Source organism: Haliaeetus leucocephalus, unplaced genomic scaffold (genome assembly GCF_000737465.1).
Source record: "Haliaeetus leucocephalus isolate CR32 unplaced genomic scaffold, Haliaeetus_leucocephalus-4.0 Scaffold712, whole genome shotgun sequence".
Lineage (NCBI taxonomy): Eukaryota > Metazoa > Chordata > Aves > Accipitriformes > Accipitridae > Haliaeetus > Haliaeetus leucocephalus.
This window is the reverse complement of record NW_010973148.1, coordinates 4299726-4313856: the sequence shown is the minus strand read 5'-3', so window position 1 is coordinate 4313856 and position 14131 is coordinate 4299726. Positions and strand designations below refer to the sequence as shown.

General features: G+C 47.3%; 1 protein-coding gene across 1 annotated transcript; it reads left to right on the top strand.

The window, feature by feature from the left end:
* The first annotated feature begins 7065 nt into the window (after nt 1-7065).
* LOC104839879 (regucalcin-like) lies at nt 7066-13662 on the top strand. The gene is made up of 6 exons (XM_010580455.1): nt 7066-7231; nt 7733-7915; nt 9369-9584; nt 11056-11187; nt 11778-11932; nt 13200-13662. The coding sequence occupies exons 1-6, from the start codon at nt 7066-7068 to the stop codon at nt 13248-13250; spliced, it is 903 nt and encodes a 300-aa protein (XP_010578757.1). The 3' UTR covers nt 13251-13662.
* Nucleotides 13663-14131: the final 469 nt, after the last annotated feature.

Sequence of the window (14131 nt, the reverse complement as noted above, 5' to 3'; positions counted from 1 at the left end):
AGGGTGATTGCCAGCACAACACACAGCATCTGCTGATCCTTTTTTGTTGTTGTTGCTGCACTAGAAAGGTAGCAGCAACAGCTTGTACAGGCATGAAAGCTCTGGTCAAAGATTAGTTTGTCACCGCAGGCCAAGAGGCACCCAGGAGACATAGGGAGGATGTGGCTGCTGGAGCCCCTCATCCGCCCTGGGCAGAAGTCCGATGCGTGCGTGTCTCTGTGCTTGGGAGCGTGGGAGCAGGAGCAGGTAAAATAAGCTTCTGCAGACATTTTGCAAATAAATGCCACCTCCCCCTTCTGCAAGATCACCTGCTGGGCTTTGCTACACTGGTTTCACTGGCATCACATGAGCAGGAATAGCCAACTCTGCCAGGAGAGTTGTATTTTTGACGTTACCGAAATGCCCTGGGAGCACGCCTCGCCACAGCCTCCAGTGCAGAGGCCGTAGCTGCTTCCCGCGTCCCGGCCCCGAGGAGCCCAAACAGGCGCTGCCAGCGTATCTTGACTCGAGTCCCATGACAGAGCACCGGATCCAGCAAACCAGAGCTGAGCAGTTGCCCATTCCCTCAATTAGGAAGGCTTCCTGACTTTTGTTTAATCCCTCGCTTATTAATGGCGCTCACCTCTTTGATCAAAGACTTGCACTGATTTCAGTTAGGGTTGAGCAAGAACCCAGTGACAGGAAAGGCTGTATCAGGAGGAGCAGCTGCTGTGCCCCGAAGGGTTTCTTCAGCCTCGTGACCAAAATCTATAGTCATAGGTGAAGCGTATTTATTCCCAACCAAGCTGGAGAAAACTCAAGTAATCCTTTGCTGGCAAAATAGCTCTGCTGAAATAAAAGCAGGCGGCACTGACTGCCCAGGGAGCTCCGGTTCTTCCCATTTTGAGCACTGGGGAGGGACCAGGCCCTTCCTACCAAAGGGCGAAGCCACGAGGAGATAAGCCTTGGCTTCACTTCTGGATAACGCTGTCGAGTTGGATATTGCCGGGGTGAGTAGCTACACCTGTGTCTGTCTGGGGTTTTTAATAACTGAGTCTTCATTAACTCTAACTATGCCTGTTGTCGTCTCCAAGAGGGAGACAACCACAGAAGATTACTGTCTAGGTGAACAATGACTGTAAGAGATTGGGACAATCAAATTATATGCAAAGTCAAGTTTCTAGAGTAATGACAGCTGGGGTGGACCCTTAAGGGGAATAAGTGACACAAATGTAATTTGGGGAGTTGTGGAAAAAAAAAAAAAAAAAGAGGGGAACGATGGATTTACTAAATATTTGCAAAGCTGCAGTAACAAACTCAGACCTGTTGTCTGAGCACATGCCTGTAGGTAACAAGACAAATATAATTATTTAAATACCACATTAGTGTATGTGGTACACTAATGCCTTGATACGCTCTCCCAACTACACTCTGTCGATAAAAACTAGGGACTATAAAAAGAAGTGGTAGGAGTTGCATCAGAGGAGACCAAAGCAGTGGGAAAGGAGAGAGGACGGCACCCCAGAAGGAGACGCTGTGGTGGGGCATCAGCCAGAGGTACAGCAGCATGTGGCCACCTTTGGCCAACTTTACTATAAACTTCTGCTTTGCAACCCAGCAACGTTAGAAACAAATGAAGTGCATGGCAGGGGTAGGCTCTTTACATTGTGGTAATAATTAAAAGAATAGCTGACTGGCTAGCAACAGATACATGCACCTGCTGCTGCGGGGTTGCACCATTTGTCAACAGCATCCGCAAAGCCTTTGAGACATGTCTCCTCCTAAAGTGACTGACCTCTAGAAAGGTAGACATGGGACGTTGAAATGGCGTGCCGAAGGTGGGAGATGTGATACTTGTGCTGGTGTAAGAGATGGTGCAAAATGCGGTGGGGGCATCCCCAGAGCAATTGCAGCCACCCAAGTAAACGAGAGAGACGTGCTCTGGTAGTGTTTTCACGGCTGCTGTCCTGCCTAGTGCTGCTGATCTGGCATCCAAGCTGCTTGCCAGGAAAGCAGCATATGCTTTTTTTTTTTCAGTTGTGGTGAGGTGAATGCTTCATCCCTCTGCATGACTTGATTTTACTTTGCCACAGCCGGTGGTGGGGAAGTCAGTCAAGTCACCAGAAGAAAAGAGCTGAACGGGAAATGTGGTTTTCTCCATCAAAATTCCTTTAGAAAAAATGCTGTGGGAAATATTTTGCAGGAAAAAAGATGCTTTTTTTTTTTCCTGCAGCTGAGATCCAGTTGCTTTTCTTTTTAGATTAAAGCAGTTAAAATTGTTGTAAACCAGAATTTTCCTTTTGAATATGTCTTCCAGCTGAAAATGCTGTGAAAAAAAGATGCCTATTGTTCTACATGAACCTCCCTTCAAAGTTATCATTTAGGTTAAAAGAAGGGGAGAGTAATGTGAAAAATGTTGTGAGAGCAAGCAGAGACAGAGGGTTCACACTGAAATTAGATGGAGCCGATGGCTCGGGCTGGGAGGCCAAGGAAGGCTGTGAAGGGTCCTCAAGGCGCCCACAACCACTTTGCTTGTAATGCAGCCACCCTGGCAGGAGTTTAACTGGGAAATATTACTGGCTTTTTCACTAGAAGTGTTTGGATTTGTCTCTGTTTTAAGGCTGTAATTTCTTAATCTCCAATTTTGGATCGACGGTGACTATGACAGGATAATACTAGGTCTATCTCAGCTATTTGCTTATGTGGGAAAAATGTTCATCCTGTGAATCATTTGAACATCAAATTAAAATGCTCATTAAAGTCTTGCACGAGTAAAGAAATGCATTGCTCTTGCATGCTGGTTTGGGGCCAATTCCTCCCAGGTGCCTTCTGCCCTCGCTGAATGTGGTGGGGGCAGCGACTGCCAGCAGCAACCTGCCTCCTGCCTCCTCCCATCGCCGCAGTAGGCAGGACCCGCAGGGGTTCCTTGTCACCAAAACGCTGGTGGTGGCCCCGGCTCACTGCCCGGCTTGCACTCTGTCCCCACGGCATGCCTGCCCCCGTCCCCACCTTGGGGGACCCGCTGCCACCTACCTCTGCTGAGCGGGGCTGGGAGGGAGAAGGCACTCGGCATCTTCCACCTGCACCTCCCACAGACAAAAAAATGGCAAATGCCAAAGCAGGGAAAAAATAAAAGTCTTAAAAGCCAAGCAAGATATTGCCATCCAGCAGCATCCGTAGCAATCGCCGAGGCTCCCTGGGTGTGCTCTGGGCAGCAGCTTGCAAGTCTCCACCACCGGAGCAGGGATCGGGCTTTGCATATTTGAGGTGAGGAGCCCTTCGAGGAGAGCAGGTGACTTGGCACTTGAGAAGATTGTGGCACAGCTGGGAAGTCTTAGTGATGCTAATATGCCTTAATCACAAGAATGTTTTTCCTTATCATTCAAAATGACTTGTACTACAAAACCTTCCCCTGCATCTTTTGTTAACCTCCCTTTTTTATCACTCGAGACATTCATTTGCCCCTAAATTTGGGAAGACTGGGCTAGCCCTTGGGGGAACCGAATGGTGCGACATCTCAGTTTCTCTCTCCTGCTCTCATGACATGAGAAAAATACTGAGCAAGGATTTTTCCCTATCACATGTTCTGCTGCTGGCACTGTGAAGCAGACCATTCAGAAGGGCTTTGGTCCATGCCTCATCATTCATGTGACTGCTGACTGAAAACAAAATGTAAAAGGTTACCTGCTCGGTGCAGATAACATCAACTATTGCAACCATTTTTAATCGTCGCTGAAAACAGCAGCCGGTTTCATTGGACCAGCACTGGAAAAGAGACACCAACCGAGGTCTTGCAATATTTTCCTCAGCAGGTGTGTTGATGTGGTGAACTGCAGAGTTCACATAGGTGTCCTCCAGCTTGTTATAAATATTCAGTTGTTTGACAGAGGGAAAAGGCAGTTCTTAAAATTCCTTGGTTTACACAGACGGTTGTTTCATTGTACGCACATTAAAAGCTTTAGCTGTCTGCCTGCATATTCAAAGCTTCAGCTTGAAATTAAAAATGAAATGATGTGTGCTTGCATGGGGGAGAGAGTTAGAGAAACAGCAAAGAAACCGTTTAAGGCCAGTCATTCATTTGTATTTTATTTGTATCTTAGGCGTACTGAAATGATCAATTTTTGTCCAGATCGTTTGAAAAGGGATGTGGTCTGAGGATTAGAAAGGCTGTTTTCAAATAGCTAGCAGAAAGAGGTTTTAGTATTTAGAGCAGACTGGATGTTTTTATGTTAGTTTTTCATTCCTAACAGGAAATTTTTCTTATGGTCTTCAAATTCTGGTAACTTTAAACAGTTTAACTTGGAAAATGTTTCAGTGATGCCTGTCAGCCCCTTAGTCTCCGTAAGGGATTTAGGCACGAGTGCAGGAGTCTAGAACGCCAACAAAATGTTGCAGAGAGGATATAAGCAGGGTGAATGTGAGGTTTTTATCCGCAGGGATTTTGTCTGGGGAGAATACGGCAGGATTTGGTGCTTTCTGCTTGGCATTGCTCTTTTATTCCCTGCACGCTCATCCCTGATGAGTCGGTGCTGTGCCAAGCAGGGTGCAAGGTGTCGCACAAAAAGGTGCCAGGTGGGAGAATGCCTGGGGAGTGATGAAGCTGGGATGTTTTGAACAAGGCTTTTTGGGGTCATTTCCTCATTTTTCCCTCTGAGATGCTGTAGTCTGTGAAGCGCTGCAGCTGCGTAGCTCTATGGGGTGACGGCAGGGAGGGTGAGGCAGGAGGTGGACCTCCAGGCATGGGGGGACCAGGGCCTGCATCCCTGCCGGCTTGTGGGGACTCTTTTGGAGGGCAGTACTGCCTCTTAGCGTTGGGCAACTCTTCCTGTTAAAAGCCTTTATTTTCAGCTGCTCGTAAAAATTAGTGAAACCTCAGCCAGCAAGGCACAAATCTTCCCTTCTGGTTTCCCTCTTCTTAAAGACGGGGGAAATTTGAGCCAAAACATTCAGCTGTTTGGAAAAAAAACCCCACAGCTGGAGGGACACGTGGGAGCTATTTCTTTGGTGGACAGGAGAGACGCCGAGGCTGGACGTGCAGCTGGGGTAGATGGACAGGCGGTGAGGCTCGGTGGGACAGGGCAGGTCTCCGCAGCATCGGGGGGAGAGCATGAGAGGGGTAAGCAGGCAGCTGGTGCAGGCAGGTTGGTTTCTCCCCTGCCTGTGCCTTGTGAAACAGCTGGCAATGGCGTGGTGGCATGTGGGATGGGTCTGTGAATCGGTATTTTACCATGGCTTATCTGCCAGGCCCCTGTTTTGTTGCTGCAGAAGCTGGGGAAGGGACAGTAAATGAAACTGGGGCTGGTGGGATGAGGAAAGTTTAATAAGGCTCAGCTGGGTCAGTGAAACAACTGATGAGGCAAATACACAGCAGCTGCTGCAGATCTGGACATTCTGCCTCTGTGGGAGCCGTGTGGATGCCGGGCTGCTGCCGCCGAACCCCATTTTCCCATGGGGGCGAGAGCAGCTCTGTGTTTTCCAGACCATGATACAATAAGGTCAGTGTTGTGTCTCCAAGCCTTGGGTCCCAAATACGGCAGCCACATGACACAAAACTTTAACCCAAGAGAAGCTCACTCCTCCAGCTGGGGCATGGCTTAACAGGTTTTAGGCGGTTTTACTGGTATCTTGCTGTGTATCCTCATTTACGCTTTAGACTGATGCTGTTCGCCTGCGTGGAGCAGCTCGCTGCCCGGCCTCTTGTGGCTATTTCTCTTGGCAGGGAGAAGGATATATTTGATAAATGGGTTGTTTGGACCTTACCTTGGCCGTGTGACTCCTTGTCACGGGTGCCTGGGGCTGGGGAGCAGAGAAGATCCCTGGTCCCCAGCGCTGGCGTTTCTACTCACAGTGATTATTGGCTCTTCCCACGTACTTTGAAGCGCATTAATGCCAATTAATTATCTGTAAACCTTATCACCGGCTCACCTGCTAGGAAACAATGCCTGCCTGAAGACAGTAATCCGTCGGAATAGTGTTATGTCAGGGACTGGCTGCCTCCCAGGAAATATCTCTCCGATCTGTGGATAAATTTGTGCCTGGGCGGGCAGGTGCAGCAGCGTCCTCGTCTCCATTAGCGGTGACAGGCAGCCAGTAGGTCCCTTGCTTTTGTGAGAGCCGAGCGGCGGAGGCTGTCGCTCACATCCCACGCCGCAGCAGGGGCAGGGCAGGCCCAGGGGCCAAGCTGCCTGTTTTGGGGGGCATCAAGGGGCTCTGAGCACAAACGTGAGGGACTGGGCACCCTGTGCTCGGGTGGTGGCTGGTGTCCCCACGGCCACCCTGCTGCAACGGGGACGGGGGGACATGGCAGCCCGGGCATGAACAACCCGTGGCAGGAGCAGGCGCCCGGGATGGACGCTTCATAGGCCACTTCGCCCCCGAAGCAGCGACTGGGGTAATTACACCCCGCAGCCTGGCACAGGGTGAAATTTGGAGTCTGCGGCAGGGGTTGGAGCCATGGCTAGGGCGGTGAAGGGGCTGACGAAGATGAAGCGCTTGGAGGGAAAACAAAGCAGCAGGATTTCAAAGGCAGGAGCCTTCCCTGGTGTTTGCATATTCACGCTGGCTCTGTGGGAACAGGCACTTGGTCTGCAGCGGCCTCGGTGGCAAACTGCAGTCGGTATTGTGGGTGTGTATGTGACTGTGGAGCAAGTCAATGGGTCTGCGTTAATAAGGCGGAGTCTTGTTTTTCCACAAAAAGGCTTCTGTCTCATCGGTGCTGCTGCCCACCGGTCCCTCCCCATGGTCTGGGGGACCCTTGGGATCACCGATACCCTGCCGACAGCTTGTTCCCGGCCCAGGGCCGTGTCCGCAGCACTGCCTTGCCTGGAGGCAGGTGCCTCAGCAGCAGCTCTGGTTGAAAGTCTCTCGCCTAGGGAAGGTTTGCTAAGGAGAAGCCTTGGTGCTTCAAGCTCAGTTCCAGCCATGAGGCCATGGAAGTGTCACAGGAACCTCCTAAATTACTCTGTCATGTGGGATTTGGAGGTCTTTGCCATTTACAAGTTCTGCTTTTAAGCATTGTAGGCATGAAAACCCCGCACAATGAGAGCTTTTCATTAAATCCGTTATCAGCTCTCTTCCCCTCAGACCATGTCCTCCTCCATCAAAATCGAATCCGTTGTGAAGGAGAAGAACAGGATGGGAGAGTGCCCGGTCTGGGAAGAAAGGGAGAGCGCACTCGTCTATGTAGACATTAACTCACAGAAAGTTTGCCGCTGGAGCCCACTCACCAACGAGGTGCAGAGCGTGTCTGTGGGTAAGAGCCCATACTCACTGCTTCATCCTGGGAGTCTTCTCTGTCCGCCCCTGCCCACCCCTCCCGGGAGGAGTTCCGCACCATGGTGGTCCCCCTTACTTTCCATGGGGCCACACGCCCTGTCCTCCCACGACGTGTTGCTGAGCATGGTGTGGCCCGAGCCAGCCAAGCAGAGGGGACCGTGCTCAGGTGGGGAGGGCCGTGCACATGTTGTCCTTCCTTGCTAAGCCCAAATGGGAAGGCATGTTTCATTTGGGACCTGCAGAGGAAAAGCTACAGTCCTGATGGCTGTGTCTGCCCAGAAGGTGGAAAGATCTGGGGAACACAGAGCCAGCGAGATGTGCTAACGATCCCGGGGAGAAGGATCTTAGCATCAACTCAGCCTTTCCTGGGTTGGGGATGTCCCAGTCAAGCCCAGATGCCCTCGGTGAGGTGGGGAGGGGTAGGGCTGACTGATGGCCCCAGAGCCGCCCGCCATCTCCCACTCCCTCTCACCCACAGATGCTCGCGTCGGTTCAGTGGCACTGCGGCAGTGCGGGGGCTATGTCATTGCCCTGGGGACCAGGTTTGCCTTTCTGGACTGGGACACCCAGGCGGTCACCACCATCCTCGAGCTTGAGCAGAATAAACCCAACAACAGGTTCAATGATGGGAAAGTGGATCCAAAAGGGAGGTTTTTTGCTGGTAAGTTCCTGGCAGAAATTTCCCCCAGAGCAAAAAGGAACTAATTACAGTGTATTTTATATAGTGCATTTTATTCCATGTTCTCAGTTCCTCTGTTGAGTTCCCCGCAAAAACCACCGTCACGAGCACCGTCACGAGCGTGAGCCGCCTTGTAACGCTCTGCTCGGTTATTGCCGGAGGGAGGAGGAGAAGGGACCCTGCATCCTCTGACCTGAATGAGGACAGGGGCTGTTGACAAGGGCTGTCTGGCAGGAAGGCTCCCCTTCTGCTTGGTGGATGGTGTTTTTCAAATGTCTGCCTCCACGGGATGTGAAAAGGTGGTGAAGGGCTCACGCAGGTGGGAAGATTTCTGGAGGTGTAGAGGAGGATGCAGTGCCTAGAGCAGAAGATGAGCTGCGGCTTGCACCCTTCGTGTACAGCCTCCCCCAGTTACCCATGGGAAACAGGGATGTGGGGAGAGATCCTCAGCCTCCTTCCTGAAAGCAAGAGGGACTTTTGCCACCAGTTGCAATGCAGCCAGGACCCCCTTGTGCTTTTTCTCCTCCCATATAAATGATGAGCCAAGCACAGGAATCCATGCTGGAAGCAGAGAGCGACTGATGGGAGTGAAAATAGCTCTGTATTTGTTTTGCCAGCCAGCCTTTTCTTCTTATTCAAATTTGCCAAAAATCAGGAATTTCATTTGGTTCATGGTTATGCTTGAGGTCTGACATGTCACTAGAGTTAAGAGCAAGAATAAGAGAGAAAAGTCTGCTTTGCACACCCGTTCCTAGCTGAGTGCGGTGGATCAATGCTTTCAACAGGGTTTTTGGCCAAGTGTTAGACAGCAAGCTCATGAGGTCTTCTAAAAGGGAAGGCCAACAGAGACAGTCTGTCACAGTAAAAAGAAGGTGTAAATGCCCCCCTCAAGTGCTTCCTGTCCCGTCGCTGCAGAGCTCTTTCCTTTCTGGAGAAGCGAGAATCAGAAACTAAATAACAAGCATAACACTGGGGGATAAATTCAGGAAGAAAAAAATCTCACTATTGTGGTATTCTCCACTTGATTCTGAGATAACCATGATTTACAGCAGCTGTATTTTAAGGTCAGAGCCCATTTAAATGATGAAAGTAGCCTACAAAGAGCAACAACAAAAAGAGCACAGGATGGTTTCCTGCATCTTGGCTTTTGCTGTGAGCAAAACCTCAGCCCCTGGCATGTTGTGGTGCTCCTTTGGGTCTTTGGTGTCTGCGACTTAAACTTCATGGCAATGCAGAAACTCGCTCTTTCCTTGGCCAGGATCACCTCTACGGGAGGCAGCTACTCCTGACCTGCTCCTTTTCCTCCTTCTCATCGATCTGGTGGCACCTGGTTAGTCCCTTTCTCCCTAGGACCTCTTAGTAACAGAGGAGGTTTTTGATCAAGCGTGGGGAACAACCTTCTACTTTCTAACTGGCACTCCCATTTCCATTTCAGGTACGATGGCTGAAGAGACGGCACCGGGGGTCCGAGCGAGGCGGCAAGGCGCTCTCTATACCCTTTTCCCCGACCATTCAGTAATAAAGCAGTTAGACCAGGTGGACATCTCCAATGGTCTGGATTGGTCCCTGGACCACAGGACCTTCTTTCACATTGACAGCCTGGCATATGCTGTGCATGCCTTCAGCTATGATGTGCACACTGGAAAGATTGGTACACGTGCTTTTCTAAATTTGTTGACAAGTAGAGCTATTACTCTTTCTGCAACAAGACCTGGGCCTGTAAGATGCAGTGATTTATTTGACAGATCTCATCTTCCAGTTACAGCTTGTCAGCAAGCTGACTGTGATTTTTTTCAAATTTATTTACACACCAGGTGTATTTGGTGAACAAACTTTTGACAATCCTTCAACTTACTTTCATCTGGATAGGTGGCTCATATTCAGACCTGTTCTAGGAGTTGCAGGGAAGAAGCCATTTATACTGCAGAGAATTACCTTATAGGATGCTATTTATTCTTGAGTGCCATCTACTGGAATGCTTTGATTGTACTAGCTCCATAAATACAAACACAGAATATGCACGCATGTATATCACAGGAATGGATTTAAAGAATCAAGTTATCATTGTGACTAAGGTTTCCCAATTCTGAAATTTAAATTGCCTTCAGAAGTCTGGCAAATTTAACTTAAATTCATTTCCTGGACAAATGTGTTTTATTATATCTGCAAAAAGGAAAATTTAAGTGCAAGCAAAATGGATGTAACTTCATTTCAAAACTCTGTGAAATATTTTTGTGCTGTATCAACCTGTTATACTGCATGGGAATTTAAATGGGCTGAACTGCCTTTGTACTCTAATGAGTGTGGACTTTGTGTAATCATGGGTGAAAATTGTACAAAATAATTACATTCACTTAGATTTCATTTTGCTGAGGAAATCCGTTCTACAGATTTTAGGTTATAAGATTTCTAAAGAAGATTTAATGTAACTATGCCCCCTCAAATACAAAAACATAATGAATTTGAGCTTCCTAGCCTCGGCTTTATGCTGGTGACTCTCTATTTTTGGGTGGAGTAATGGCCATAAGGCGCTGGGTCAGAGTAGGCAGACCGCTGCCCGTGGGCACTGCTCCATGGACCATGCATGTGCCCACTAACCCATCTGCACTGCAGCCTAGACCGCTAGTGGTTGGTGTCCCGGCTTAATCAAAACCGGTAGCTGCATTGGCCATTAAAAAGTAAAGTTCTTGATCTTTAGCTAGCAGAGATTGCTTATCACCAACATTTAAACCCAAGCCATTATTTATGTGATACTGCTCATAAAAAGACATCCAGGCTGCCATGAGCAATGAAAGTCCAGGAAAAGTTATTGCACTTGCAGGAGTCATGGTATGACAGGCAGCTAGTGGGTTAACAAGAGGGACAGGGGCATTTTGTTCTCTTCTCTTGGTAAAATAACAGGAGCCCTAATTCAGTACAATCCCAAACTGCAATGGCTCTACTGCAGGCTTGTTTCTGCCAGGCTAAGTTAGGCTTTTAGCAAGTGATACACATTTTGCAGCACGTCTTTCTCACAGAAAATGAACTTATCTGTTTGCAAGAGCGTGGCAGATGTTAGACTGGGATCTGATACAGAACTGGTAGCAGCCCACGTAACACTGGTTTCGTAACTCTCCCTGCAGCCTGCCCCAAACTTTTGTACCATCTAGAAAAGGAGGAGCAAATGCCCGATGGGATGTGCATAGACGCAGAAGGGAAGCTCTGGGTGGCCTGTATTGATGGTGGGAGAGTCATTCGTATAGACCCAGAGACAGGTAAGGCCTCCAACACCTACATGCCATGAATGTGAGAGGAAAGGCAGCCAGGAGGAATGGTTTGAAGATGCCTTGAGCATCAATGGTCCAGGCTCTGACCACATGGAGAGCCCATGCTGCCTCATGATGTTGGGTAACCCTACTCCCACAGGCTTCTGATACAGCACACCCACTTCTTAATAATGCCACTAAAAAAAAAAAAATAAATGCAAGAAATATAAACCTGCAATTAAAAAAAGAAAAAAATTGTCAGCGTTGAAATGTTTAACTGGGAAATGCTCTTAGGGAATGACAGCCATCCCAGGCCAGGTGTCTCTGCCCTTCCTGGCTTCACATACTGTATTGCTTCATTTTGAAAAAAGGAAATGAAGCTTCGCAGATATAGGGGAGAGGCCGAAAAATAGTTAGAGATGAGGCAGATGAAGGAATTTGATTTTCCCACAAACTGTCCTTTAGGATATGGCCTTTGTCTGAAGGGGAGATGCCTTCTGAGTAAATGCCACATCTGTGCCATGTGCACTAATAGTACATTCATATTTACATGCTTTCTAGAAAATGGACATTAGAAAACAATTGCACATTTTTCCCAGGAAAAAGAATCCAAACTGTGAGGCTGCCTACTCCGAGGATCACCTCGTGCTGCTTTGGTGGAAAAGACTACTCAGAAATGTATGTGACTTCTGCATACGATGGACTGGATGAGACCACCTTAGCCAAGGAGCCTCATGCAGGAGAGATTTTCAAGGTGAGCAGATTTTCTTTCTTTCCATACATCAGACCTGCCAAGCCTCGCGCTCTGAGGGTGAGATGCCCCCGGCTGCCCTCGCTCATCCTGCTCACCTGACGTGCTGATCCAGATGTGTTGTTTGTCCCCTGGCTGGGCACAGCTGTTTTTGCACAGCTGCTCATGCATTTGCAAAGAAGATTTGGAAAAATTGCTAGTAATAGTTGATATGTTGGTTAGCTGAAGTCGGTATCCAGTCAGGATCTGAAGGCAGCCAGTGGATCTGGATTTGCCCTGTATAAAATATTCTGTAATACACTGTAAGGAATTGGGTCTTACTCCTACGTCTTACTATATTTTCATCAGTTTTGTAAATTTCACTCCCTTAATTCTCAGGTTTTAATTGTGCCAGGAAATCTAAATGTCTACAGCACAGATTGCTCCTTTAAAAATTATATGCTTAAATTCACCAGGGTTTGCCTCCCAATCCCAAAACTTTTGGGATTTTTTTAGTCTGTTAAAAGTGGTTGCTACATTTTGAGAAACTAATAGTCCACATTTTTGTCTGAAACTTGTTTCTCTCTTCATTTTTCAGTCCATTAGCAAAAAGTACATCAGGAGAATAAAATGCAGTTCTTAATTCCCTGAAAGTTGACAACAGCATGAAAGGGAAGGGTTGTAAATGAGGGGAAATGAAAAAAAAAAACAATCCCACCCAAACTGTATTATCAGTTTGGCAATAGGATGAACACATGTTCCAGGAGGGATGGAGATGTAGTCTGGGATCTGGGACCTTCTAGTTGAAAGCAGTGCTTGGAGCAGATTTCTCATGGCTGAGAACTGATAGATTTTTCAAGCAGCGATGTTTAGGAGCCCACAGGAGAATTAAATGAGCCTTGCCTTTTTTATCTCTGTTCCTTGGTTCTCCAGTTGTAGAAAGGAATTGGTATTTTCCAAACTCACATTTGTCTTGCATGGGCAAAGCACGTTAAAAGTTACTATGACTTGTTTGGTTAATAGGGAGATAAGGACTACATGTAAGGGCCAGAGATGATGTTTAAATTAGCAAAATTATTGAGTGGTGCTTGATAATCTTAAAGATTGTAATCTTAAAGAGTTCTAAAGAACTCCATGTAATGACACTTTTTTGGCTCCTCTTGAAGCAGGGGACCCTCCACGTAGGGTTAGATTGCTATGATATTTGTTGTACAACATTTGAATGTTTTCATTGCACTCAGTTGGAGGTTTATCTGTTTCCTTTCTTTTATTTTTTTTTTTTTTTAAACAGATAACAGGCCTGGGTGTGAAAGGGATCCCACAGAATTTCTATGCTGCTTGAACATTGACGCTAAATAACAAAGAAGAAATGCTTGCATCTTGTAGTAACTCTGATAAGGATGAGTCCAATGAACTACAGAATTTAGCAGTGTGAGGATTTCTAAACCCATATTTGAGAGCATGCTTATTTGGAATGGAAGATATTCCTTCTTCTGTGGGCCTGTGGCTTGATGCAATAGGTTAGAGAGATAAAGTTAATCTGTGTTACACCTTGATAGCTTTTGTGACTTTCCATAAACCTCTTCAAGCTTGAGCTTAGTTTTGTTGAACTTTGGGATGACCAGCTCTGAATTTTCAAGTCTGTGTGGTTCCTGAAGCAGAATCTGACTCCTGCTTTGTCTTGTCATGTTACAGTGAAGTACCAGCAATGATATCGCAGATTTTAATAAACATTTTAAGAGTGGTGACTTGAACCGGACTGCTGCTCTGCTGTGGGACTCTCCCCAAGGTGTTTTCTTGGTGATCAGACCTATTTGTAGTATCCAGACTCCTTTTTTACATCCTTGCTAGCCTGTTTCCATTTGCTTTGTCATGAATTCTTCTGTCGTGTCTTTAGGACACCATTTATGCTGCTGAAAATAAACTATGCAACCATATTTAAAATATACTTACAGATATTTTTTTCAGCATTCAGATATTACCATGAAAATGCTGAATGACCACACAAAGTGAGGGTACAAACAGACTGTGAGCTACCAGGATGGCCTGTGATACCAAAAACGGATGCTAGGTAGAGTTGTCCTGTCAGGGGTCATATTTACACCCGTACACATGGATTTCCCTCTGCTTTACATATCTTCTTATTGCATGCATGGCTTCACCTTCTTATTCCCCTTCTTATAATGCTCTTCCTCTCCTATTTCAAGTATTTTCCTCCTTTTT